Consider the following 24,602-nt stretch of genomic DNA (forward strand, 5'->3'; position numbering starts at 1 on the left):
CATTCACAAATTCCATTTCATACAAAAACAGTTTTTCAGAAGCATAAATGTCCAAAACATGGCCCCTCAGCCCTCACCAGTAATGGTGGCGTCTGTGTGATCTATTCGTCCGGAAAAGAAATATTTCATTTATTGCTTCATAATTCTGTTGCTGCAGCCCCCATAAAAAATTTCAATTTATATTTTCATAAACCTGCTGGCTGTTTCCTCACAGATCACTCTGATATTCTGCTCATGAAAATATATGGGGGTCTTTGCTCGAGTCATCAACATCCTTTCGAGATGTGAGAGGCGCTTGTTCCTCAAAATGCACATTTAAATGAAGAAGTTAAGGGGGAGGAAGCAGCTCTGCTTTTGACTGCGCAGCAGAGAGATGGAGTTGTAAGTTAGTTTTATTATCCTTGACAGCGAATTTCCGGATGAAAATATTTACTGTAAGTTGGATGAGATGAGTGCAGGTGTGTGTGTGTGTGTGGGCTCTTCGTTCATTGATAGTCACCCCCCCCCCCATGAGCCCCATCGCGTCACGTTCAACAGCAGTTCTCCAAAAGAAAAAAGTTAGGTGTCATTTTCACAAGTTTATGAAGACCGATTATTACATGTCACCACAAATGGGTCAGAGAGGGTTGATTGAAGCCTGTTCATTTTTGTTACACGTTTATCAGCTTCAGCACTTCTATATCTGGGGGCTCAGAACCAGCACAGTGTGCCTTCCTGAGCAGCCTTTGAGCTGTAAACGCTCGAATTCTGTCATTCTTCGGGGATTATTTCGACTCGTCTCGCTCCCAGGCTCAGAGGCATGCGTGGCTGTAGGAAATAACTCCACACTGTTGGGGAATATCTCGCGCGCTGCACCTCTTGGTTAGACATGCTAACAGCGGCGCTCGAGGGACACTCGATGAGTTCCTCCACCCGTTCATCGCAAGCTGAAAATATCTCATCTGTTATTCAGTGGATTGCCATTGAATTTTGAGCTCACTCAAAACTGACTTTAGGGACTGGCTAACTTTTTCTCTGATGCCACCATCAGTGGCCTTGTAGTTTTGCACAGTACACAGCAACCTGGATTGTTGGTTACCCAACCAAAAGTGTTCTTGAGTCCTTCCGTAGATCTGTGCCTCTTGCACATATGCGGACAGTTCTCTCTGCTCTGTGGCTTGGGTTTAACTCTGACATTTGCCATCAACCACACGTCCTTATGCAGGCAGATGTATGCCTCGATAGTGGAAAGTGGGAAGCTCTAGAGCTAAGCTGTGAAGAGTTAAAAAAGATGGACTGAACACCACATGAACTGCTCAACATCATAGCAATGTTTGTTTCGTGTTAATGTATATTTCTGACTATTTCTGAGATTTTTTAGATATAGCCTCTCCAGCCCGAAATATTGACAACAGCGAACAATACCATTTGATTGAGTAAGAATGTTCCGGCTGCCTGAAGCATCAACAGCAAATGTCAGGTTTGTGTAAAAGAGCCAAAGGCTCCTTTATAAATTCCACTATTTTCCAGCAACAATCAGCACAGGGAGAAATTTGTCATGGAAGAAGATCAAATATCCCTCTCTCTGCCGTCACAATCTTACTCTGCAGAACTCTGCTGCTTAGTAGTTTGAATTATTTGTTTATTTATTCATTTTCAGATCTTTTGTCAGTTGTGTGTGAAACACAGAGTCTCCTTTAATGGCTTTTCATGTAATCTGAACAAGTCGGCTGAACACATCGTGGCGTTCTTCTCTCTCATATCCACTGATGGGTGCAGACTCCTGACATCCTATCCCGTCTTCTTTGAGACAAATATATGAGCGAAAGAAACAAATAAGCAAGAAAAGCCAATTGCTTCGCTTTTCACCAGATAGATTGATCATGCAATGAAGTGAAAATCATAAACTCGTGATGTATCGTGCAGCAGAATCTCCCCGACTGTGGGTTTTTCCCGTTTAACATTTGGAACGGGAAGACGGGGGAGAATCCAAACTGACATTTTCTTTGTGTTTTTTTTTTACATTGGGCTTAAATAACAAATATACACATTATCATTATCAGATGCAGTCCACATTTTACGTTCTGATATCTGTCAGTGGGTGGGATAAGAGCTTTCTGAAATGTCAAATATTCCTGCAGGGAGAATACAAATACAGTTTATCTTCAAATGGGAGCTTTTTCAAGCTTGAGTTGTGTGAAAGCAGCTATTCTAAACAGTCTGCATTGGAAAAGAATGAACAAACAAAGAATTGAACTGTCCATTTTTCTTCCCTTTTTGGACACGAGTGGGGTTTTTTCATCGGTTACGGGGAAGATTGAACCTGTGTCACAGCGCACACTGCAAGTTGCTAATTGCTAATATTCACAAATATAATTGTGATAATTAACCTAGAATTAATATGATCAGATTTGATTATAGTGATTAACAAATCACCCTGTTTTTGATTACAGTAGGTCAAAGAGAAACTTAAATTCACAAATCAGACTGTTAAAAATCAACTCCAACCAGTAAAAACACCCAAAACTTTGAATTTCCCTGCATAAGGATATTTTCACCATGCTCGACGAGTGAGGCATTTTCTATTAAATATTTGCATGATGAAAGCCATTGGTGGCAAAGCATACTCAGATAAGGTGATGATGGAAAACTGGTTCAAACCAGTCTCACTACTGTGATGAGTTTCTGATACAAAACTCCTACAAGAGGTGTAATAGATGTAGATAGTCCTCACATCTTCCCCTCCGCAGAAATCACGGTAACAGTCATTTAGCCTCATTGTGAGGCTTTGTAGAGACTCTGGCAATGGGTTGAGGTAATTTCACTTGTTCTCTGTTCGGCGTCCTTTTTGTCTCGACACAAAACAGAATCAAGCAGATTGCTGCTCTATGATCAGGGAGAATACACTTGATGCTGAATGGGCTTTAAATGGCGCTGATTTGTTTTAGAAACACGCTTGGTAACAAATCTGACTTGTTAAGACCTGAGACACACTGGCGTGGTTGTTTTTGTTACTGCTGCTTGCTGCTTGCTGCAGTTTTCGGGTTTGTTTGTGTTCATATAATTTCTGTACTTTGATCCGTCCCACCTGTTGGGTCACAGCTGGAACAATGCTTCTCGATGAGGCAGAATTGAAGTCCAATCACATTCATTAAAGCCCTATTCACGTTTTATTTGATTTTATTTGGCTTAACACACAGAGAACGACCCAACAACTGACACACAACATGATAAAGATCCTCTATATTCATAATTGAGACCACAATGGGTGCAAAGCTTAATGTTTTGCACAAGAAACAAACCGTGTCGTTTTTAGGCTGTTTCTTATTCCACCTAATAAACCATTGCCTATTCATACACACTACAAGAAAAGACTGAATGAATTATCCAGTCTGTTTATCCATTTTCTGACACTTAACTGGGACCAGGTTTGGGCAACGGTTGGCAGCAGTCCCCAGATCTCCATCTCCTCATCTGCCACCTCCAGCTCTTCTGGAGGGACTCCAAGGGGGCATTCCAAGCCAGAGATATTTGATCTCTTGGTCATGGGTCTGCCTGTGGCCTTCCTCTCGTGGGACATGACCAAAACATGTCCTCGGAACATCCTGACGAGACGCTCAGATTGCCTCTCGTGGCTCCTTGTGATACAGAGGAGGGACTCTAATTTGAGCCGCTCTCGGATAATAGAGCTCCTCTTCCTATCCTTAAGGGTGAGCCCAGCCAGCCCTCAGAGGAAGCGCATTTCTTAGGGGTCCCTGTTCACAGTAAAAGAATGGTATTGTGTCCACTTAATTGCAGACGCTGCTCCAATCAGTGTGCCAGTCTCCTGCTCTGTTCTTCCCCTACTTACGAACAAGACCCCCGTGATCCTTAAACTCAAGCTTCCGCTCAAGTTTTATGTTTCTCTTCTATGCTTTATGTTTCTGACCCAAATCGGAAACTTAGTCATCTTCCAGCTCGAGGAAAGAAATGACTCCTACGTCTGGTGGCAGAGGATGCTTTTGTATCTCTTGCCAGGCGGCAGCAGGATGAACAGACTGTGACTGGGTGGCTTTCATCTTTTAACACCTCACCGATATTCCGATGCTCAGTAGGTGGGTAACGCTGTACGGTTTTCCCCTGCCAGTTTGTGATCTTTACAGGTAGGATGCCCTCAAATGCTCCTCTGTAGAAGTTAATAAGAGCTTGGCTCTTAAGTTACACCTGCAATGAGCTTTAAATGCCCAGTATTTTGATGCCACTGCCTTTCTTTCTGCCTTAGTTACAAGAATTCTGGATGTACACACTCTTTGTTTAAGTTTCAAATGCGTAATAATCTGACCAAACTGTTGGCTTTTTTAGTCAATACTTTAGTTTCATGTCATTTTGGACCCAGTTGTAGGGGTGGTACCTATCGCAGTAACTGAGTTTGCAAAGATGTGCCTTCCCATATGATGTTTTTTTTACTCTCCAATTTCCAGAGAGCTTAATTTTAATTAGCACAAACCACCTCTGGTGTAATATCTAGTGGCAAACATCACTCACCCCCAACCCAGTGCAGTTTAATGATTCATGTGTCATATTAACTGATAAAAAACTAGAACAAGACCATCAATAAATGAATCCTAATCGTCATGCGATTGGAGTTAACCAGTATGGGGGGTTTTAAAGTGCTTATATAGCTTCTGTTCCTAGGTCATTGATCTGTTTACTGAAGGTGCTGGTGGGGGAAGTAATATGTGTGTATTGGTGTGTATGTTTGTGGGTCCCCATGTTTTGACAAGCTCCCCAAATCCCCTGGGATGGCTCCTCCACCCCAAGGTTGAAGCCATGTGAAATTGCCAAACACACTCAAGATTTCCCTCGGGCAGTGTTAAAAGCCTTCAGTACAGTAGTCACTATTTTCTCTTCACCTCCCTTTTCCTTTCGGATCCGATGCCACACTACTTTGGAAGCCGTCGGTTAAGTAATCCATGATTCATGTTGTATGCTCTTTGCCCTTGACATGCATCGGGTGTCAGGGCTTGCTTAGAGCATCTTATCAGGGGGTGCTGAGTGGAGACCAGGCCTCTGCGGCAGACTTTTCAGCACTTATCAGCACTTAGTACTCACTCTGCACCAAAAGTCAATCACAGAGTATTGGGGAGGCATCTTCCCAGGCAAAAATATTTATTTATTCAAAATGAAAGAAGTGGAACAATGGTTTTGTGCCTAAAAACTTCTACAAAGTCAGTTTTCTGTTGTCATCTAGCCCGTGGATTCTGTACACAATAGACTAGAGGCCATGCTTCCCTACAATATCAAACCTGTAAAGTATGACTGCAGTGTATAAATGATTTTGGCCTATACTGCCAGAGCCAAAGTCATGCATCAGCTCAGTGTCTAAACTCCACAGTATAGCCTTCATCTTCTCTCCCTTACGAGTTACATCTTTGACAGTTTCCCTCCTGCGTTCGCTTTTTGTCTTCTCCCTCCGCCCTCACACCTATTCCTCTACTCTTCTGATCTATTATTCTTTACTCACTTATCTATTTTTTTTCTCTCTGTTTCTCTTACCCCTGCTCCATCGTCCCCTGTGGCCTCCAGTCCAGCCTCATATCACCCAGCTGAAAAACGTGACAGCGGTAGAGGGCAGCGCCGCCATGATCTCCTGTGTGGCCGAGGGCGAGCCTCTGCCTGACATTTCCTGGAGGAGAGCCAGCGACAGCCAGACCTTCGTGGACGGAGACAAGGTAGAAGCTGCCAAGAAGTCCATCTGGCTCTATGTATGTGTGTGCTTCATCATATGGCGTGTGCTACGCCTTCAGCGTGAGTGTTAACAAATAAGATTTAACTCGTGAGAGGTATGTATTAAGTTCATTAAGTTTGCATCTCAAATGCGTGAGTTTCTTTTTAAACGGATAAGAAAAATGGCCCCAACAATTTGCTGTTGTCTGCTAAACATAGGATGAAATTATAATCTACATAGAAAGCTAATCATATCAAATCTTTCCTCCCCAGCCCGCCATCTGGGGCAGTAACCACACAGTGTGGGCCCGTTTATCAAGCAGATACCAAAAAAACAGCAGTGAACGAGCACAGTAATTGAAAGCGACTGACTTCCAGAAACGCCAGCGTCGAAGATGATAATTATAAGTAGCAATATTATCAAAATGAAACGGCAAAAAGAAAGTAAACAAAAGTTTGTTCAGCAACGTTTCATTTCACCATGTTTCCATATTCCTCTAATATTAACACAAATCAATGCATATTCAACAATATTGGATATTCTACACAGATGTTTAAAGAAGTTTCATGGTGAGCTGCTTTTTATCCTTTTCCCCTTCAGGGTTAAAAAACAAAAACATTTTAATCATTCGGGTGTTTTTGTTAAAAGTCTTCATGAAAACTTTCAATTTGACCACAGCCTAGGTCAGTTGCATATCTGTCCCCATTCAGGGAGATTATACGTGCACAATATTTCCAAGTAGCCTTTTTTTTTTAATTCCTAAAATTGGTCTTTAATGTCTGACTCGCTTTCTGTCACTTTCTGTAAGAGTGGCTGTAACCTAACAGGAAAATTGTTTCACTGCTCTCGTTTTATCCATCATATCGATTGATCTTTTATCAGGGAAAAAAGTGGTTGTTTGGTGTTGTTGTTTGTTAATCGTACCAGAAATGTGTGAATTGAGAGGGGCTGCTGGCTTTTCTTTAGTTTAGTTATTTATGTTTTTACTTTGCATGTCTGGAGTCATTTCACCTCTGTTCCTGTGAGATGACAACGTGTCTGGCAGTTTGGCCCAGCACACGGCTCAAAGCGCTACAGTTCTCATCGTTGCCATGGGAATCAAAACACTTCATTGTTGCAGATGTAACTAAATGCAGCAGTGTGCGGAATTCATCCACACAAGAAACTGAAAATAAAAATCCGCACACACGAACAAACAATGAGCATGATATCTCTGCTCAGACTCAAAGCTGAAAGTGTTTTTTTCCATCAGGCTGTCGTCAAGTTTGAAAGGTTTCAATTAAACAAACGGTGCCCATCAAACTATGTCAGCTCAAAGAATATTGTGAAATCACTATGAATGTCATTAATTTCATTTTTAGACTGAGAAAAACTGAGAATTTGTGGGGGGAAATCTCCGCTAAAAGCAGTATTCATCGTCTGCCACACGGATTGACTGATCATAGTCCTTTCCATGCAATAACTTTATCTAAGATGATCTTCCTCCAGGGAAATCAACTCGCACTTTTATTTTGCTTCACACTCCCCACAGAAAAGCAGCAAGAACCTTGAATGAATGTTTTAAAGTAAACATTTCAGCTTATACTTTGTTTACTGCTTTCCTTTCACTCTGTAACATTCTATTCCAGCGGGAAATACAAGGATACAAGGCTTCTACTGCTGTATTTTACTCTCACTGCCCATTATATACTTTGTCCATGCGAATGGCCTCCAAAATCAGAAATTGAGAGTGCAGCTTCTTCTCTTAAAAAGGTAAAAATATCAAAACCTCCTGCGTTTCTGCCACATCCTCCTGAACGGGAGGCCGAGGCTTTCACGGAGGCAGCGAAAAATTATAAATAAAAACAAAGATGGCAGTCGTTCCTTTGCTCAGAAAGAAGGTCACCGCACAGATAGATGAATGTGTGCATTGGCTCGAATGGCTCGGGTTGATAAATCACAGCTGAGAATGAGAGTAAGTGCTCCTCTTCCCATAGCAAATGCAATTATGGAAATGCGTGGTGCAGACCAGCACACCTAAACATACGCAAAGACAAACACGACTTGTGCAGCGCGAGCCATGATGGATGGCGGTAGTCATTTGGGCTGAAGACGGGACGTTCCTCTCTCAATTTGCTCTCCAATCTGCATATCCAGTCGGCACACACTCATCTCTTGCCGAGACGTTGGACTCCAAAAGGCTCAGATATAGCCACTACATAATGTTGCCTCCATTCTCCTCTCTCTTTGTCAGCTAACACCGTGACCCTCTGGAAGAGAACATAATGGGGGGCAGTTTGTGGAATTTAATTATGAACCGAAGTAGGATTAGAGTTGGGGTATTGTTTCACTCTCTGGGTTTGTTTTTCTCGTGAGCTGGTTTGGCAGTCTGCTGTTCTATTCATGCGAAACCCTCATGCAAGGTTAAAGCGGTGGTGACATCAGAGGTCTTTAGATGACTGTTATTATTGGCATAACCCAGGAGCGGACTGGAAGGCAATGCAGTTGTATGCAAACCCTTCTCACCCTGTATTTTTTGAACACCGAACAAAGATTTATTGTCACCTGACAAAAAGTAGGAAAGGGGGGGCGTGCAGACTTGAAATAAGTATATAATAATATACCAATCTTCATCCAACCTTTTGCCACCTGCTTTACTGGAACATGTCAGGGTGTCCTTCTCTTTCAGTCTACTTGCTTGGAAACAAGGTCGGGGCTCAAACACCACTACACTACTTAAATGTTATGATGACATGTAATTAAAGCTACAGCAGTTGAGAAGTGGCTTCGATAATGGATTCTGTGTTGATATGCTAATTATCCGTCCCTGACTGCAGTGTAGTGTTTTTCAGGTTGACAGATGTGGCTCAGGGTCAGTACATAAGCTCCATTTCAAAGGCTGACAAATAAACAAATGCTTTCTCCCTGTACCACTCGATAGAATAGAACAAGTTTATTATATTAGCCACTCGCCAGGCTGCGCTTTGTTCCATCCATGACCCTCACAGTGGACTTGAAGGTGCCGCGTCTCCAACGATATTCCAAACACATTTCCAGTCCTGGAAGGCAGGACTTTAAAATCATCCCAACTGGCTGACTTTTGTGCGAAACTAGAATATTTTTCAGGGCATAAATCTCTCCGGCGAAAAATGCAAATCACTGACTTCTGTTTTCAGAGCTTTTCTTTTCAATCTTTTCCCCGGCTTCTCCAACTCAGAAGCATCCGCGTGTTCATTCAATAGTGTGTCAAAAGCATTTGATGATTACGCTTTGGAAAAAAATCTGACTCGCACCCATTCAGATGAGTTGTTATTCAACCAATCACCGGCTGCTGTTTCATGTGTTCAAACCCTGTTTTTTGGCTTCTATCAGCCTGAACCAAAATGCCATTATTAAATGTCATTTTGCTGTTTTTACCAGGCTGAGGCAGTACAGTATTCATTAGACTGGTGCAAATATGAAGAGCCAGTGCTGCGACACTAACACACAACTGTTAGGATAAGGCAGAATTACACTGGTAGTGTTTCCAGCCTTGCTGACATTTACAAGTGACATTTTTAATATCTGAAAATCCCCAAACGGTTGAACAGAAATAACACCTTAATAGTCTCCAGAATCCAGTTGGAGAGATTGCGTTCAGGATTACGTTTTCTCAACCCAGACATATTTCGTTTTGGAGGTCTCGCGGATCAGATGTGAACACTATTTCATACATTTCTAGCCTCCTTTTGCCTACCTGCTTTCACCTCTTTATCTTTCTTTTTTTTTCCTTTTATGTCTTCGCTTTCATGTGGTTAGCGCTCACATGTGCACAATTCCGGCACCGAGCATCAACATGAATGCCAATGGACACCCGCAGGCACATACATGTTGCTTTTGTGTTCAAATCTGGCAACAAGCTACATCTTTCAACAGAGCAGGATATCAAACAGGCTCTGATTTGGGGGGCTGAGTTCGTCTCTAGACACAGACCTCGTCAGTTGGCAGAGATGGAGCTGTGGCGAGGCGGAGGGGTTAGCAAGTAATTTCCTGACTCAGATGCTCTCTCTCATCCCTACATCCACAGCATTCCTATTCAACACACACGCTCCCAATCCCATTGACCTCAGCTGGCGATGCAAACAAGCAATGTCTGCAGTGGCAGCACAAAGGGACCAGAACTGAGCCTTTAAACGACGCTTCTTCCCGTTAGCTGATGGCATTGTGATGATAAGCCGAAAGATAAGCCATCCTAAACAGGATCATGCTTAAGCAGTCTATGAGCAACAACATAATGAGTGAGAAATGCAGAGGAAAGCAGCTTCAGAGCTGTGGTTTAGACACATAATGTGAATTAGCAGAGGTGGGGGGTTGACAGGAGGTCATTAGAAGGGTCTGCATGGGCATCGATTTATGGGGAAAATCTTTGGAGGAGGTTCGCAACGTGTGGACATGAATACACGGAGTCCAGTATGCAAATTTGCAAGTGGACAGGAATAGAGATGCATGCAAACACAGACTAAGTGCAGGAAGTCAGCAGGGTAGACGGAATTATCACAAACAGAAGGTAAGAAGAATGAATATCTGAATGTCTTTAACTCAAAAAAGTTTGAGTCACTTTGTGATAAGGATTTAACATTTCCGGTTCCCTGAGAGTTTGTATCTTATGTGATCAGAGATCCTGACGTGTGCAGCTTCCTGCAGCTGCAGGAAGGCATCAGCATTACCGATCAGTGCCGGAGTAATCATGATCTGCTGCAGCCGTTTCTCTGCAAAACATTCATCAGGCAAAACGCTTACATCCGATGTAACTCACAAGTCAGGAAAACATTCATCAGGCAAAGCGCTTACATGTATTCCAGGGATAGTGTGGCGTTATTTCTTGCCCGAGGATACATTATCCGTCGTATATCATCTCAATTAGCAAATATAGAACAAATAAGGTGGAAATACTGGCTAAGAGTAGATTTGGACCCCGATATTCTTTTAAATGATTTTTACCATCTCAATTTTTACCTCAAATCCCCTATTGCGGCTATTGAGGTTTCTATTAGATCTGCTCTGAGTCAACCGGCAGCACGACTAAAAAGTAGTTTCATGGAGGTCACAGAGGTTATCTGACGGTAGCATTCTGCAGGTTGCAGCCGAATCATGTCTGCAACCAGGATGCTCCTGGGGTGTTTTTTCTCATTACGAGGGGCTGTCGATTACTGGAATGATAGCCTTGTCTGCTGTAATTGACCCATAGCTTCAGAGTGATACCATCTGTCTTCATACAGATGTAATGACCTTGTAATATATCGACAGTTTATTGCATTAACTCTGACACTGTGTGACAAGTGGTGGTTGCCTGCAAGGAAAAGCGGGGTGGGGGTGATCCAGGATGAGCTGTCACTCATTCACAGACACAAAGTTGGACAAACAACTTTCTGTTGGCAACAAAGCTTGTCGAAGCCTCTCTCGATACGTCTGCTTTGTCTTTTCTGGGTCTTTCTTTTATTTATCGTACCACAAATCAACTGTTGGGAGTATAAACTACTTCAAATCCATCCCCTCTGTGCCCCTGGTCTGCATTGTTGGCTTTTATGCTCCAAATGTTGGGCCTCTTTTGACTATTTATTGCAGTGAAAATGCAAAAAGTACAGGAATGTCAATACCACCTCCATTCTGAATCACAAATCGAACTCACAGCTACAATGTTTGACCTCTCCCTTGAAGATGAGTCAAAACTAAAAAAAAAATAGATTAAAAAATAAATAAAATTCTGCCAGTAGAAATTCTGACTATGCCCATCAAGCAGCTGTGTTCTGTGTGTGTTGTAGAGTCGGGACGGCCGGTTTGAGGTCCGCGGTCGTCATGGCAAGTCCGTGTTGACCATCAGCGGGGTGAGGCTTACAGACCTGGGCCGGTTTGACTGCGAGGCGCAGAGCAGGATAGGAGGTCATCAGAAGAGCATGTTTCTGGACATCGAGTGTAAGTATTTGCATCATCATCGAGGCTCTGCACACGCTCACAGGTGTCGTCCGTTATGAAACACCTGTTAATTAGACCACAGCTGAGGTCTAATCGGGCAACCTAAGCACAGATGGATGATCAGACAACAGACTCCTGGGAGCAGACTTGTTAAGAGCCCCACATCTACAACTGCAAACAAGGCAGATGCGTTTTCAGTGTGTCGTTGGGCGTTTTGTCTTCATTTTGAGTCTAGTTTCAGTCGGGTCCTCCATTCGTGGTGGTTTTGTCCACTTGTGATTATATTGGGTCTCTTTATTGTCATTTTCTATCTATATTGTCATTCTGTTTCTGTTTGTTCTATTTTTTATTTATTTTTTTATCCCTTCTGCTCATTGAGTGTCTGTTATTGATATTTTAGTGTGTGGGTTTGTTTTGTGCCTCTGTAGTTCTTTAATTTTCTCTTTATGATAATTTTGTGTCTTGATGTTATCGTGTGTAGTTTGTGTCCTTTTATTTGATTTGTTTTTGTTCCATTTTTGTATTGCTCTATCTCTACTCATGTGGTAAATCTTTCTTTTCATTCTTTATGGTCATTATGCATCTTTTCGTTGGGATCTTTTTTGTATCTTTGGTCACAAAGTCACTTTTATGGTTAGTTTGTACAGTAGTTTAGTTTTTGTTGTCACTTTTTATCCGTTTGCGGTCTTATTTCTTTACGTATTTTCATTTATGCTCTTTTTTTTTAGTAACTCTGTCTTTGTACTTGTTTCACCTTTCTTTTGGGGGATTTTTAAGGTGCGTTTCTGGTCATTTAGTTTGTTTCTGGTCATTTTAAGTGTCTACTGTCACTTCTTCCATCATTGTAATTTTCCTGATGCTTGTTTAGCATCTCTTTTAGCATAACCTTGGGTCTCTTTGTGGTAGTTGTTTGTCTGTAATCCTTTTACTTTGTGATCATTTCACGGTTTGAACAGCTTGAAATTAAGACAAAGGCCCAGGGTCACCCTCATGTCCTTTCGGGAAACTGCACATGTCAGCAGAACAGGTTTTATAGCACTGTTGTATGGGGAGCCACAATCACCTGGTTTAACACCCTTCACTGTCTGTGTTTGAATGTGATGTTTAACATCTTAATGTGAATGTAGAACACATACACACACTACACAGCCAAAAAAGCAACATCGAAACAAATCTGTGAACTCCTTGCAGTTTTGTACAAGTTCAAAAGTTCACAAGTCTTTTCATTCTGAGGCTGTTTTTTTGTTGTTTTTTTTTGCTTTCTGAAGAACAATGCATTATAAACAACTCATTCCCCTCAACACCCCAGCACCCACTCCGCCACACACATTGCCTCCAGAAGGGTTAATTAGAGAGAGGATATCATGCATCGCCTTCCCTTTTCTCCCACTGACAGCTCCCCTGCTTCCCAATGAGTGCACCCATTCCTCAGCGCTGTTGTTTGGGGTTATTTGGGGCGGGCACTGTCCTGCCTAATGAGCTCTGAAGCAAAGATCTTCATTTTGGCCTTGGAGTGATTAGGTTCATTATAACAGCGGCTTTATTGGCTTAACTACATCAGTGCCGCTTTTTTGGAGCAGCAGTTGAAGTTCAGAGAAACAGTAAGGGGGGGAAAAAAAGAATCAAGACGGGTGAACATATTCAGATACAGAGTAAGGCAAATATGAATTCTGCTTTCCTGTTGTCATGTGGAATCCAATTTTCTCCTCTTCTGGCTGAGGTGACTTCTAGGTTCACGGATTCCCTTCAAACCTTTTTTTTGCATAGTTCTTGAAAAGTTGGCATTTAAAAAAAAAAAATGTCTGATAGCATCCTCTGGTTGGAAAACAACACACCCAAGCACCCAGTCTCCAGCCTTGGCGCGAAGTTGCTGCGGTCGCACTGTAAACTTGCTTTTCTGGAGCCTCGGCTGAGAGTCGCAGGGCTGAGCCAGCCGCCAAAATAATGAACTCATTTACTAAGTCACTGCAGGCTGCAGGGGGATATCACGTCCTCAGCTGTGACAGAGAGCCAGCCATCAATCTTTTTAATGGAATCCTGCAAGTGAGCATAAAACAACCATAATGCCTCTCCGACTGAGCTGGGCTGACTGGGCCGGGAAACATCCAAACAGCAGCTCGCTGCTGTGATCATTCATTATTGCCCTTTCTATTTGCTGGGGCAAATGAGCCTCCGTTTGCATTCTTTATTCTTATTTCCCCCCCGCAACACGAGATGGCTTAAATTAGATTTAAGTTTTTATTTTTGGCATTGCAGAGGCAGTTGAAGAAGCCTAAATGCAACGTTTTCTCTTCTCTCTTGACAGAATTTCCAGGTAAAGCCGAAGCAAGTAATTGTCCTGTCTTTGATCACCCAGCAGCGCTCCACCGTCTATTTAAGAGTTTAATTTGATACAACAATTTTCCAGAAACACTAGCAATTACCATCTTACCCATCCAGGTCTTGTTTTAATGCAGTTTAAAAAATGCTTTGATTTTTGGAGCTAATATCACAGATCTCTGTTTTTACACAGATATCCCCAAATTCCTGACCAACCACACCATTTATTACTCATGGGAGGGGAATCCAGTGAACATAAGCTGTGATGTGAAGTCCAACCCACCTGCCACTATGCTGTGGAGGAGAGAGCGCTTCACCATCTCAGAGGGAACCCCCAACATGCAGATACACAGTGCAGAGGGCAAGTCTGTGCTGGAGGTGGGTGCAGATCCCCTGGTAGTTGGTTTGCTGGCAAACTGAAAGAGTATTTCTTTTATTTTTTAAATAAATAAACTCTTTGAGCTCCATTTCTTATCTCTTCCACCTCGGTATAGAAAGATTTGACCCTTTTAGCTTCTAAATTCTTATCATAAAAGGTGTTTTGTAAATCCCCTTATTAAAAGGAATTACTGCAAACATTATCAGTTTCCTTTGGGATAAATAAAGTGTTTTTTCATTTGATTTAATCTAAATCACAGCTAGCTGCTGTTTCATTTCACCTGCCTGAATTTAATTTGGGATCGGCTGCTGTGGATATGCTACCCATGTCTTCCTCCTTTGGGCTACTTAGCTAACTTAGCTAACCATTTCATACTAGTCAAAAAACGTAGAAATGCGTTCTAATACCTGGCTGTTCAACGCAATGAGCATTCAGTCCTGCATCAATTGACACACACGAGTCATGGGTATCATTGTCAGCTCTGACTCCAGTCGGCATTGATGGGACCTCAGCACCCAACCATCACATTTCCACACGGAGACTCTGAAACTGACCAATGCTGACAAATAGAAGAGATTGACCAATTTTACCCGACTTCAAAGACGGTTAGCAGCTCGCTTTCAGTTCCGCTGTGTGGAGCTGACGTCTGCAGTTCAGTCAAAAATAACGAATTAGCCTAATTATCTCGAAAAGTTGTCATTATCGCAACTTGTAGTCCAACACAGCCTGTGGGATACAGTGTAATCCCTTGATGCTGCCATAGCTTACAGGCTTATCCCTTGGGAGGGAGGTAGTTACTAGAAATTTGTGTTCCCTTAAGCCCTTTTCCCACTAGATATAAACACACTATTACTGATAATCGGAAAGGATTTAATTAATCCTTCATAGGGCTTCAGAGTTGGTTGATTCACTAGAAAAATTGTATTAGAATCATTAGAACAAACCCAATCATTCGAACATCACGCACGATCATTGAATTCAGTGTCGAAATATTAAAAGATAATTGATTCCATTAAGCACTGCGATATTTTGTTCGAAGCTCAATATTAAAGCAAAGAAAAAAAGAACAGAAAAATGTACAGACTTGTTTGTTTTTCAGGTGACTCCAATGTCTGACAGAGACTTTGGCCGCTACAACTGCACCGCCCGGAACAACATCGGAGTTCGATATCAGGAGTTCATTTTGGCCCAGGCAGGTGAGTCTGCAGCACCGCTGCTAGTGAGTGAACTCTTTACCAGAGCTAATGAGCTGGGTGACTTCATTTCTCCTTCAAAATGTACGGAGTCGGAAACTTAACCTTTCCCTAACAGCGACTCCAAACTGCTTTGTAACCCGGTACCTCTCTACTAATGGTAAAAGCCTCATTTGCAATTCTCTGGAAGATAAATTCCACGACAACTCCCAACTCCTATTCAGCATAGCCTAATCTCAAATAGTGCTTGCTGATTTACCATACCCCTCACTATTTACTGAAGTACCCCTAATTTACTGTAGCGCGCTCTAATACACAATAGTGCAGTCCAATTATCTTTAGTGCAGATTGAATTGCTCTGGCTGAGGAGAAAAGTAGTGAGCAAAAAGCTGACCTAATATGTTGTCTTCCTGGAAACAATGTGTTTTTGAAGTTGTTTTGGCACACACACACACACACACACTTCTGCACAAAAGAAAAAGCACATTCACGCACGCACATACTTAAACACACAATTATGCCGTGTTGTAAAAGTCTGGGTCATTAAGGAGATTATCTCGCGTGGGAGCCGAAACGCTGTTTTCCAGCAATGGAAAAAGGGGACACATTGTGAATTCTTAATAGAAACGGAATGCAAATCATTTAAACCAACCAATTTTTCTTCCACTTTGGTCTAAACTGAAATATCCCAGCAACCACAGGACTGAGGGGCAGAAAATGTCGCGCAGACATTCATGAATACTGAAGGACAAATCCTCCCCAGATCATCCCCTGACTTCTCTTCCAACGCCCTCAGGAAATCCGCATTCCTCTTTTGATGTCTCATTAATTATGAGATGGATTAGTCTTGTTGAAAATAAGTTCTCGCATGACAATTGACAACAGATTTAAGGGGGATTTCTCACCTTTTTATGTCACCATATAAAATGATCTCTTTATTAGTGCGGTCAGTGTAGAAAGCAAAACAAAGTCAATAACTTGTGAAAGTTTCACAAACTAAATTAGCAGGTCCTGCAACTATTTAATGGTCCTTGCAAAGCTGGTGACACACCAGTCGGTAAAGTTGAGAAGGGAAATGAGGGGCTGGAGAAGCTGCTTGCCTCTGACTCGCGTCACTATCTTTTGGTTCTAGATGTGCCATCAAGTCCATACTCGGTTCGTCTGTCAGCTGTCTCCCAGCGCTTGGCAACCGTCACATTCATGAAGCCGGACTCTCACGGCGGGGTTCCCATCAGCTACTACCTGGTCCAGTATAAGGAGATGGGCTCCCAGGAATGGAGGGACGTCAAGTCACACAGTGTCCAGAGTGAGTGTGAAGCTTATTTTCATTTCCTAAAGCTAGCATCGTTTGTGACACGTTTATCTGAAAATAATTGCTATGTTACACCTATATAAAGAGCATTATCCTCCTGGCATGAAAATGGTCTTATGGTCTTGTCAGCTTGAAGTAGTCAAATAAAAAGCAAAAATGAACAGGACAATAGAAGAAAAACTATTTGCATTAGTTTGATCAAAACATGGCTCGACTTTTAAGATGCATGTGAGCGTGCTAGTTCCACCGACATCTTACCGAACGTTTGGTTAAGACTTCAAAACTGCTCTGCTTCTGTGTTAAGATGAGCTGACAGAAGTCGCAGATGTGGCGCCTCTGTGATGGTCGGTAGAATATCTTTAAATTTGTCGAGGTGGTGCTACCTGCTCATAGAGTTACAACCCAGTGTTACAATCAGTACTGATTCAGATTTTGACCCTGCTTGAACTTAAAAAACCAAGGGCACATAATCGGTACCTGTTTGAACTTATCCATCTTCAGAACATGTGATCGAAAGTGTACATCCATTCCTGGAAGTAGTTTTTTCTCTGTGATGTTATCCGCTGTTTGTTTTTTGGACCTGCATGTAGACCAGGTCTGCCACTGAAAAGATGGGACAGAATTACAGACCAAAGGAGTTGTTTGTAGTCAGGGGCAAAGACTAAACTTCTCTTGTTTGTTTAGTGCAGCTGCGGGAAATGGAATTCTCTCATTCATATGATAAATCCCAATTTGGGAACCTCTGTGTTACAGCACAAGAAGGTACATATATCAGATGGAAAACAGAACACCTTTACTTTTAAGAAGTAAGTTTGTTTTTGTTGCTTATATCCTCGAGATATTACACTCGGGAGATCGTGCCACCAGCATGCCAGATGGACATCCTATCTGGCGTTAACGAATATTTTTATCTGTTAACACCACACACGTCAACTGACACTGATCGAGCATGAGTGGAAACCTAATTGCATCATCTGTCATGCGATCCTTCAAAGCTTTGGCCCTGAGTTGTTGTTGGGTCCTGGAAAAACTCAAAACACCTCGTGGGCAGAGTGCCAGGACCTGCCTGAGCTGAAAGAGCGGGCTCCTCCTCTTCTTGCACTTTACGATTTCAGATTTGATTTCCGAGCCGGTTGGTGGAAAGTACACCACGAGGTGAAGGATGTATGGATGGAAAATGGAAGCCAGAGGACAAATGGTCGGGTGATAAGCCGGTTTGACAAACCTGAAGGGCTTCTTATCGCTAATATCTCTCATTTCAGAGTCAATTACAGTATGGAGATGCAGTGAGGTGAATGCTAAACAGCAGGCAGGGCTTCAAAAGAAAAATACACAGCACGTACAGAGGGAAAAAATGGTGAAGAACAAACGAGCCGAGCTAAATAAATAAAGCTCAATTGTGAATTTAGTTTGGATAAATTGCTTTGTTTCTTTAAAATTAGAACTAGAATATAAAAACTGTGAGCCACACTAATAATACAGCACAAAGTGGCGTCATATGTAATCATTGAATCCACTTGAGCAGAAGCTATCCTCAGCAGAAGTTCGTTAAACACAAAAAAACCTTTTCATTATAATGAGATGCATGGGCTCGATTCATTCGAATGCTTTTGGCCGAATTGAAATGTCTGCTTGTAGCCTGGGATGAACCCAGCGCATCACAGCAAATTGCGGAATTTGTTTTTCAATTCCCAGACCAAAGAACAGCAAAAGCACCTATTACCATTCAAGTATTTAATTTGTGCAGATTGACAAAAACAAGAACTTTCACTCAAGCTTATTACACTGCTGACTCTTTGCTGGCTTTTTAAGAACACGGAGGGTTATGTTAGTGGGCTCTTGTGAATTTAAGTCGGAATATGCAAAGACTGCCTGTTTTCTTCAATATATCATAAGTGCAAAAATCTTCCACTGTTTTTACCGTGGTTATGATATCAGCGTTCAGTGTAATTAATTGCCGTTGTATAAGATTTATACCCCTCTGTTCTGGATAACATGCTTTGCTACGAGTTTACAGCAGATGGTTTTCTTCTATTTGAGGTTTTTAATCTGCGCTTTAGTCTTCTTTTTTCTTTTGGGGCGGGTGTCTCTGGTTGTTGTTTCTATGATGATAGATTTTGAAATGTTTTTGAGTATGTTTTAAGTCACTGTGAATATTTTTGGGCTGTTTTGAGTCACTCTGAGACTCTATTCTTATTTCCAGTTCCAGTCCTTTTGAGGTTATTTGCGTAGCACTTAATCCAGCTGTGCAGCACTTAGTAAATAAGCTTAACCTTTTTTACTGTCGTTTTTAGTCGTTTTTTTTTTTCCAGTGATCTTTTTGTTGTTGTTTCAGATCTTAGAAGTTCTTCTTAGTCCTCTTGTTGTTGCTTTGTGTCTGCCTGTAAATGATTCAGTCGATTTATTGTTGCCACAGTGCCTCTATTTGTTTTCTGGCATTTTGCTGCCGGTTTCAGTCACCTTGGAGATGTTTCAGGCTTTTTATAGTTGTCAGTCTTGTTTTTTTTTACTCCTGGGGTTGTTTTGGGTCCTGTTATTGCTTTTAGCCCGGCTCTAAGTGGGTTTTTTTTTTTTGCGTTATCTCGGTTTTTAGCACAACTCTTGTAGTTATTTTCTGTACCTTTTTTTTTTCAAACCATTTTCAACTTTGTTGTGTTCCCCTTTTTTGTGGTTCAGTTGACTACCAAGAGACCAATTGGAATTAACAACTACCAATTACCCAGGGACCTTTTATTGCCTTGGGCCCTTGGGACTGCACCTGCAGTGATATTTAGTAATCCCACATCAACACAATTAGATTTTTAAATTGAAAGATCTTTTTGAACGGTTTTCTTCATCCGAGTAGCTCTGTATTTTCTCCCTGCAGTGCTTCAAAATGACCCATATAAAAAATAAGAGTTTGTTCTACGGAAGAGACTTTATTTTAATTTATTTGCTGAGCTGTCAACACGATTGATGCATATTTCAAGTTAACATGAACTCTGGTGCCGTCTCTCTTCAGCCACAGTGGTGCTGACCGGGCTGGAGCCCAACACCACGTACGAGGTTCGGGTGGCAGCCGTTAACGGAAAGGGTCAAGGAGAGTTCAGCCACACGGAAACCTTTCAGACTTTACCCATCCGTAAGTTGTTCCTTTCCTATATTCCTGCTGCTGTTCTTACCTCATTTCATGGCATATCCATAAAAATAAGAGCCAAACTTGATTACTTACACGGCGCTATGTATCTACGAAAATCTCTAAATACAAATGATAGTGACCATTAATCTGTAACTGGTTTTATAGCGGGTATATAACGTTTTTTTTTTTTTGGAAGTCTTGGTGTACAAAGATGGCGTTTTTTTTGTAATATGAGACAGTGAGCAGAGATGAAACGGCTCAAATCTGTGGAACTATGGAAAATGTTTAGGTTTTGATGTAAAACAAAAAAAGAAAAAATTGGATGTGTGAAAGAAAGCCTCCAGTGTGTATTCAAAACATCAGCATCTCAAAGAAGTGAGGCCTATTTGCCATCTTACACAACCCTGGCATATTCACTTCGGTTATAACCTTCTTCCAGTTTCAGTTATTTGAATTCTGATTATTGGAGCTTGGAATAGATTCTGTCAAATCCCTGTCCTCGTATAAAACTGCTGAATTAATAATTATGTACTGCAGGCGTTTCATGACAAGAATTTAGTTTATTATTGCAAATCTGGCATTGCAGGATTGCAGAAAATCCAAGCCTTGGAAAAAATAAATGGCCACTTTTGATGTTATATGCAACAGAGAATGAAATGTGAGAAAGAAGACCCAATTAGAAAAATACAGTGAATAATAAAAACCTCTTGTCAACATTAATTATAGCCAGGCAGTGGGAGTAACCTTGTAATGGGAATTTAATGCAGCTTAAAAACCTTGTACTGCGTCCTTATCTCAAGTCTCACCTTGCCACCTGCTTCTTTCCTAAGGAATGCAGGCACGCTCGCACCCTCTCACAAAGAAACGCGCACGTGTTGTTTTGCATCTTAGCTGAAACCTTCCCCTGCTTGTCATCTTCAGGAGAGCCGAGTCCACCGGCGGTCCACGGGCAGAGAGGGATGGGCAAGGCCTACCGGCTGGGGCTGGTCAAACAGGATGACGGAGGGATGCCCATCGTGGAGTATATCGTCAAGTACAAGACCGTGAGTATTTTAGAGGTGACTATAGCAGCAAAATTAGCCTAAATGTTTTCTTTTAGTTTTATCAGTCCAATACAACAGCCTTCTTTAGCTGTCTGTTTTAAGACATCTGATGTTGAATTTTGTGATCAAGGGGCTTTTATTTTTTCCCTCTGATGATTCCTCGGTGAAGATTACCTTTCATGCAGGAATACTGCACCACCACAGTCCAATCAATCTCCCCAAATATCCCTGCAATCACACAAAGGTTTTAGGTTGCCTGTCATGCAGTCCTACGGCCAGTTCTCTCTGAACGTTTTGGTAAATAATGAACAGACAACGATGCATCACTTGGTGTTTCCTCACAGTAAGTAAAGGAGACACGTTCATATCAAATAAATATCTGAGACTTTGACATTTAAAAAAAAAAAAAGGATGTTTTGTCTTTAACTTTGGTTGTTTTCACTAATCCTTATTAAAGGGATAGTTTGCCTCTTTTGACATGAAGCTGTATGACATCCCATATTAGCAAAATCATTTATGAACATTGACTTACCCCCCGGTGCGTCCTGTGAGCCGAGTTCCAGCCGAGTTTTGGTGTTGATGAAGGTAGTCCAGTTAGTTGGCTGGGGCTAAAAAAATAAAGCGTCTTGCTTCTCAAAAGAGTAATAAATTTTACATCACAAAATCGTTCTCCAGGAAAAAGTCAGACCTCACATCGCTTGGCGCTATTTTTGCCTCCCTTGATATCAATGCATCCAGCCATCTAGCGATAGCCGCACCTGTTACGGTGTTTACTGCTCGGAAGCAGGGGACTGCTCGTTCTCCACTTCGGTCTGCACGGTTTACATTGGACAGCCAACTAGCCGGACTACCTTCGTCAACGCCAAAACTCGCCTGGAACTCGGCTCACAGGACGCAGTGGGGGGTAAGTCAATGTTCATAAGTGATATTGCTAATATGGGATGTCATACAGCTTCATGTCAAAAGAGGCGAACTATCCCTTTAAGATGCTGCTGTTGCAGTTTAGTCGTTCATCCACACCAAACAGAGGTGACTTACAAACAGAAAGCTGACATTGCAGAATCAGCTGAGTGACAGCTGCATTGGTAAGAAATTGGTTTGCAGGCTGTTTCACACACACACACACACACACACACACACACACACACCTCAGGCAGACCAATTCAACTCTATGACTACCTCAGTTGATGGCTCAGTGGTGCATTGCCTTCAACCCCCCCTCCATTACACGTGTGTACTTACTAACAGGATGCTAATGTGCAACAAAGGTGCATCAGTCCTGCCTTGAACAGGCATTGTGAAAAGGGCTTTTTTTTATTTTGAAGATCAGTTCATCTTCTCCAGGCAGAAAGAGAGGTTTCAATAAGGGGTGTCCTTGCTGTCTTTCGGTGTTGGATTTAAAGAATAAAAACTCGAGCGGATGGGGAGAAATTATTAATCCATTCATGAACAGTGAATATGTTATCCATTTTCCACACATTGCGTCTTTATCAAAGAACCTTCAGCTCAAGGAGCCGGACAACAGAGAGGATGTTTTCATCATGTGTTGAAAATCCAGCCATAAATGCATTTAGATCTAAATGTCGATCAAAATTTCTTAAAGACAGAAAGAGGATTAAACGCACCCTCGTTACTTTAGGAATTGATCATCGAGTTCGAATTACTACAAATTTTTTGATGAATTCACTTGCTTTGCTCTTTTCTTCTTTTAAACCGCACAGAAGGTCAGAAAGTTCGATGGGCTTTTGTAGAATAACTCTTAACGTCATTACCTGCTAATGCACTTTAAGGTCCAACTTGTTTATTTCATTAACATTCTAGACGAGCTCTGATAATTGAGTTGCTCCTTCGCTGACGCAGGCATTGACTTTAAGACTATTTTAGATGTATGACTCCTCATTTTGACATTGACCTGTGCTGATCATTAACCCAACACAATGGCCACATTTTGGAGGCTGAACAAAGCAAACATTAGAGCAAGGGCATTCAGAAGGCTTTTACTTACATGTTAAAGCATGCCGTTTTGTTTCACATTAGAAAATAACTCAAACTGATAGATTTGTCTTTGTATTCGGCACAATTGCTACACAGCATGTAGCCTAACTCTGGGAATGCTTTTTCTTCCCAATGCACCGAGCATTACTCACTAGATTGATTTGTTGCTGACAACTGAGTTGAGTTGGTGCGTTGCTGGCTGAATGAATGATGTTGTGCGAGCGAATCTCTGTTTTTCAAACCTTGTTTTAGCTTACATTTTTAATGAGAATTTCAGAATTAATTCATCCATTTAGATAGTTGGTTGGTTTGGTGTGTGAAAAGGCAAGAAGTGTCTCAAAGCTTTCGAAATAAGTAGAGCAAATAAGACGAGACGTGGCAGCAGAGTAACTGTAACCGGCGCAAAGAAACTCCACAGGATTAATTGGGTTTGACTTGGGCCAAATATCCGACTGCATGTGTCCAGATTCTCACGTTTTCCAAGCAGGCGTTTCTCTCTGTCTTGGAGAGACAGGGAAAGTGATTTGAAATAATGCTGCTGCAAATGGAGGCATGCTGTTGAAGAGAGGGTCAGGTTTGATTGTGAAGGGCCAGAGCAGGGTGCCATTGCAGAAGATAAATGCAGATGCTTCACACTCCAGCAATCTTGGACCCTCGTTTGGCGTCAGGAACACGAGACTCAATAAAAAACATTTTTACTGTTCATCTTACGGTCGTAGAAAAATGTGCCAGTGTGGTAGAAGTGCTGAGCACACAGTTTGGCTTCCTTTCAACATTCAGCTTCAGTCTCCTTTGTTTGCAGTTGACAGAGGATGTTAAAGGGTGGTGGGGCACAAAGCAACAGAACCAGATGAAAGACACAGGATTGCCCTTTCTCTTTACGTATGCAAGTGCACCTGTGTGGCGTTTCACTCTCCCCAGATTAAAAAGACAAAGGGTAAAGAGTTGTGTTTGTCAAATAAAACTACACTTCCCCTGGTCCCCTGTGATGCTCGTGCACCAAAATGAAGTGAAGAGCACTTAGAAAGGTAAACTTCTGAATTCCATTCTCCCATTTTCTCTCCATCCAGGACAAAGAAGAACAGTGGATGACCAAGCTGGTTCCAGGAGCCAACGATTTTGCGCTGCTGCAGCCGCTGCAGTGGAACACGAGATACGAAGTGGAAATCACAGCACGCAACGTGAAGGGGTTGTCAGAGCCCACTTTCTATCAGTTCTTCATGCCACAGAAACCTGACATTACAGGTAAAACCCTGAGAAAAGACAACTTTTTTAGTGCAATTTGACTTTTTTAAAGATCCATTATATTATTTAAAGTTGCTGTTGAATGCCTTTAGAACATTTGCATCTCTGAACTTATTGTGTTATTCTTGCTGCTGGAGGAAGAGTGATGATTGGTGATTGGTGATGGGGAAAAAAAATAAAAGCAAAAGAGCAAGATGTTCTAGGCAACACAAAGCAAGTCTCGAAACGTAGCAGGCCTTGTCTAAACAGATTTCTCCATATGTGGTTGTTGAATGTAGATTAAATCCCACAAAAAAAAGCACTTTGCTTTGAAGTAGTTCTTCTACATAAAAAAGCCCCTCCTGAACGTCACTGTAGCTGCATTTAAAACCTCCGAGAAAC

General features: G+C 41.9%; 1 protein-coding gene across 6 annotated transcripts in view; it reads left to right on the top strand.

Annotated features, from left to right (window-relative positions):
- Nucleotides 1-24,602, top strand: part of ncam2 (neural cell adhesion molecule 2) — a 332,410-nt gene that overhangs the window by 281,001 nt on the left and 26,807 nt on the right. For all 6 annotated transcript variants that reach the window (XM_075477736.1, XM_075477734.1, XM_075477731.1 and 3 more), the window contains exons 8-15: nucleotides 5,545-5,690; nucleotides 11,467-11,617; nucleotides 14,130-14,314; nucleotides 15,415-15,511; nucleotides 16,641-16,814; nucleotides 19,822-19,941; nucleotides 20,860-20,981; nucleotides 24,047-24,221. In XM_075477736.1, coding sequence (XP_075333851.1) covers nucleotides 5,545-5,690; nucleotides 11,467-11,617; nucleotides 14,130-14,314; nucleotides 15,415-15,511; nucleotides 16,641-16,814; nucleotides 19,822-19,941; nucleotides 20,860-20,981; nucleotides 24,047-24,221 — 1,170 coding nt within the window. The remainder of the gene's footprint in view (nucleotides 1-5,544; nucleotides 5,691-11,466; nucleotides 11,618-14,129; nucleotides 14,315-15,414; nucleotides 15,512-16,640; nucleotides 16,815-19,821; nucleotides 19,942-20,859; nucleotides 20,982-24,046; nucleotides 24,222-24,602) is intronic.

Source organism: Odontesthes bonariensis, chromosome 11, assembly GCF_027942865.1.
Source record: "Odontesthes bonariensis isolate fOdoBon6 chromosome 11, fOdoBon6.hap1, whole genome shotgun sequence".
NCBI classification, from domain to species: Eukaryota; Metazoa; Chordata; class Actinopteri; order Atheriniformes; family Atherinopsidae; genus Odontesthes; species Odontesthes bonariensis.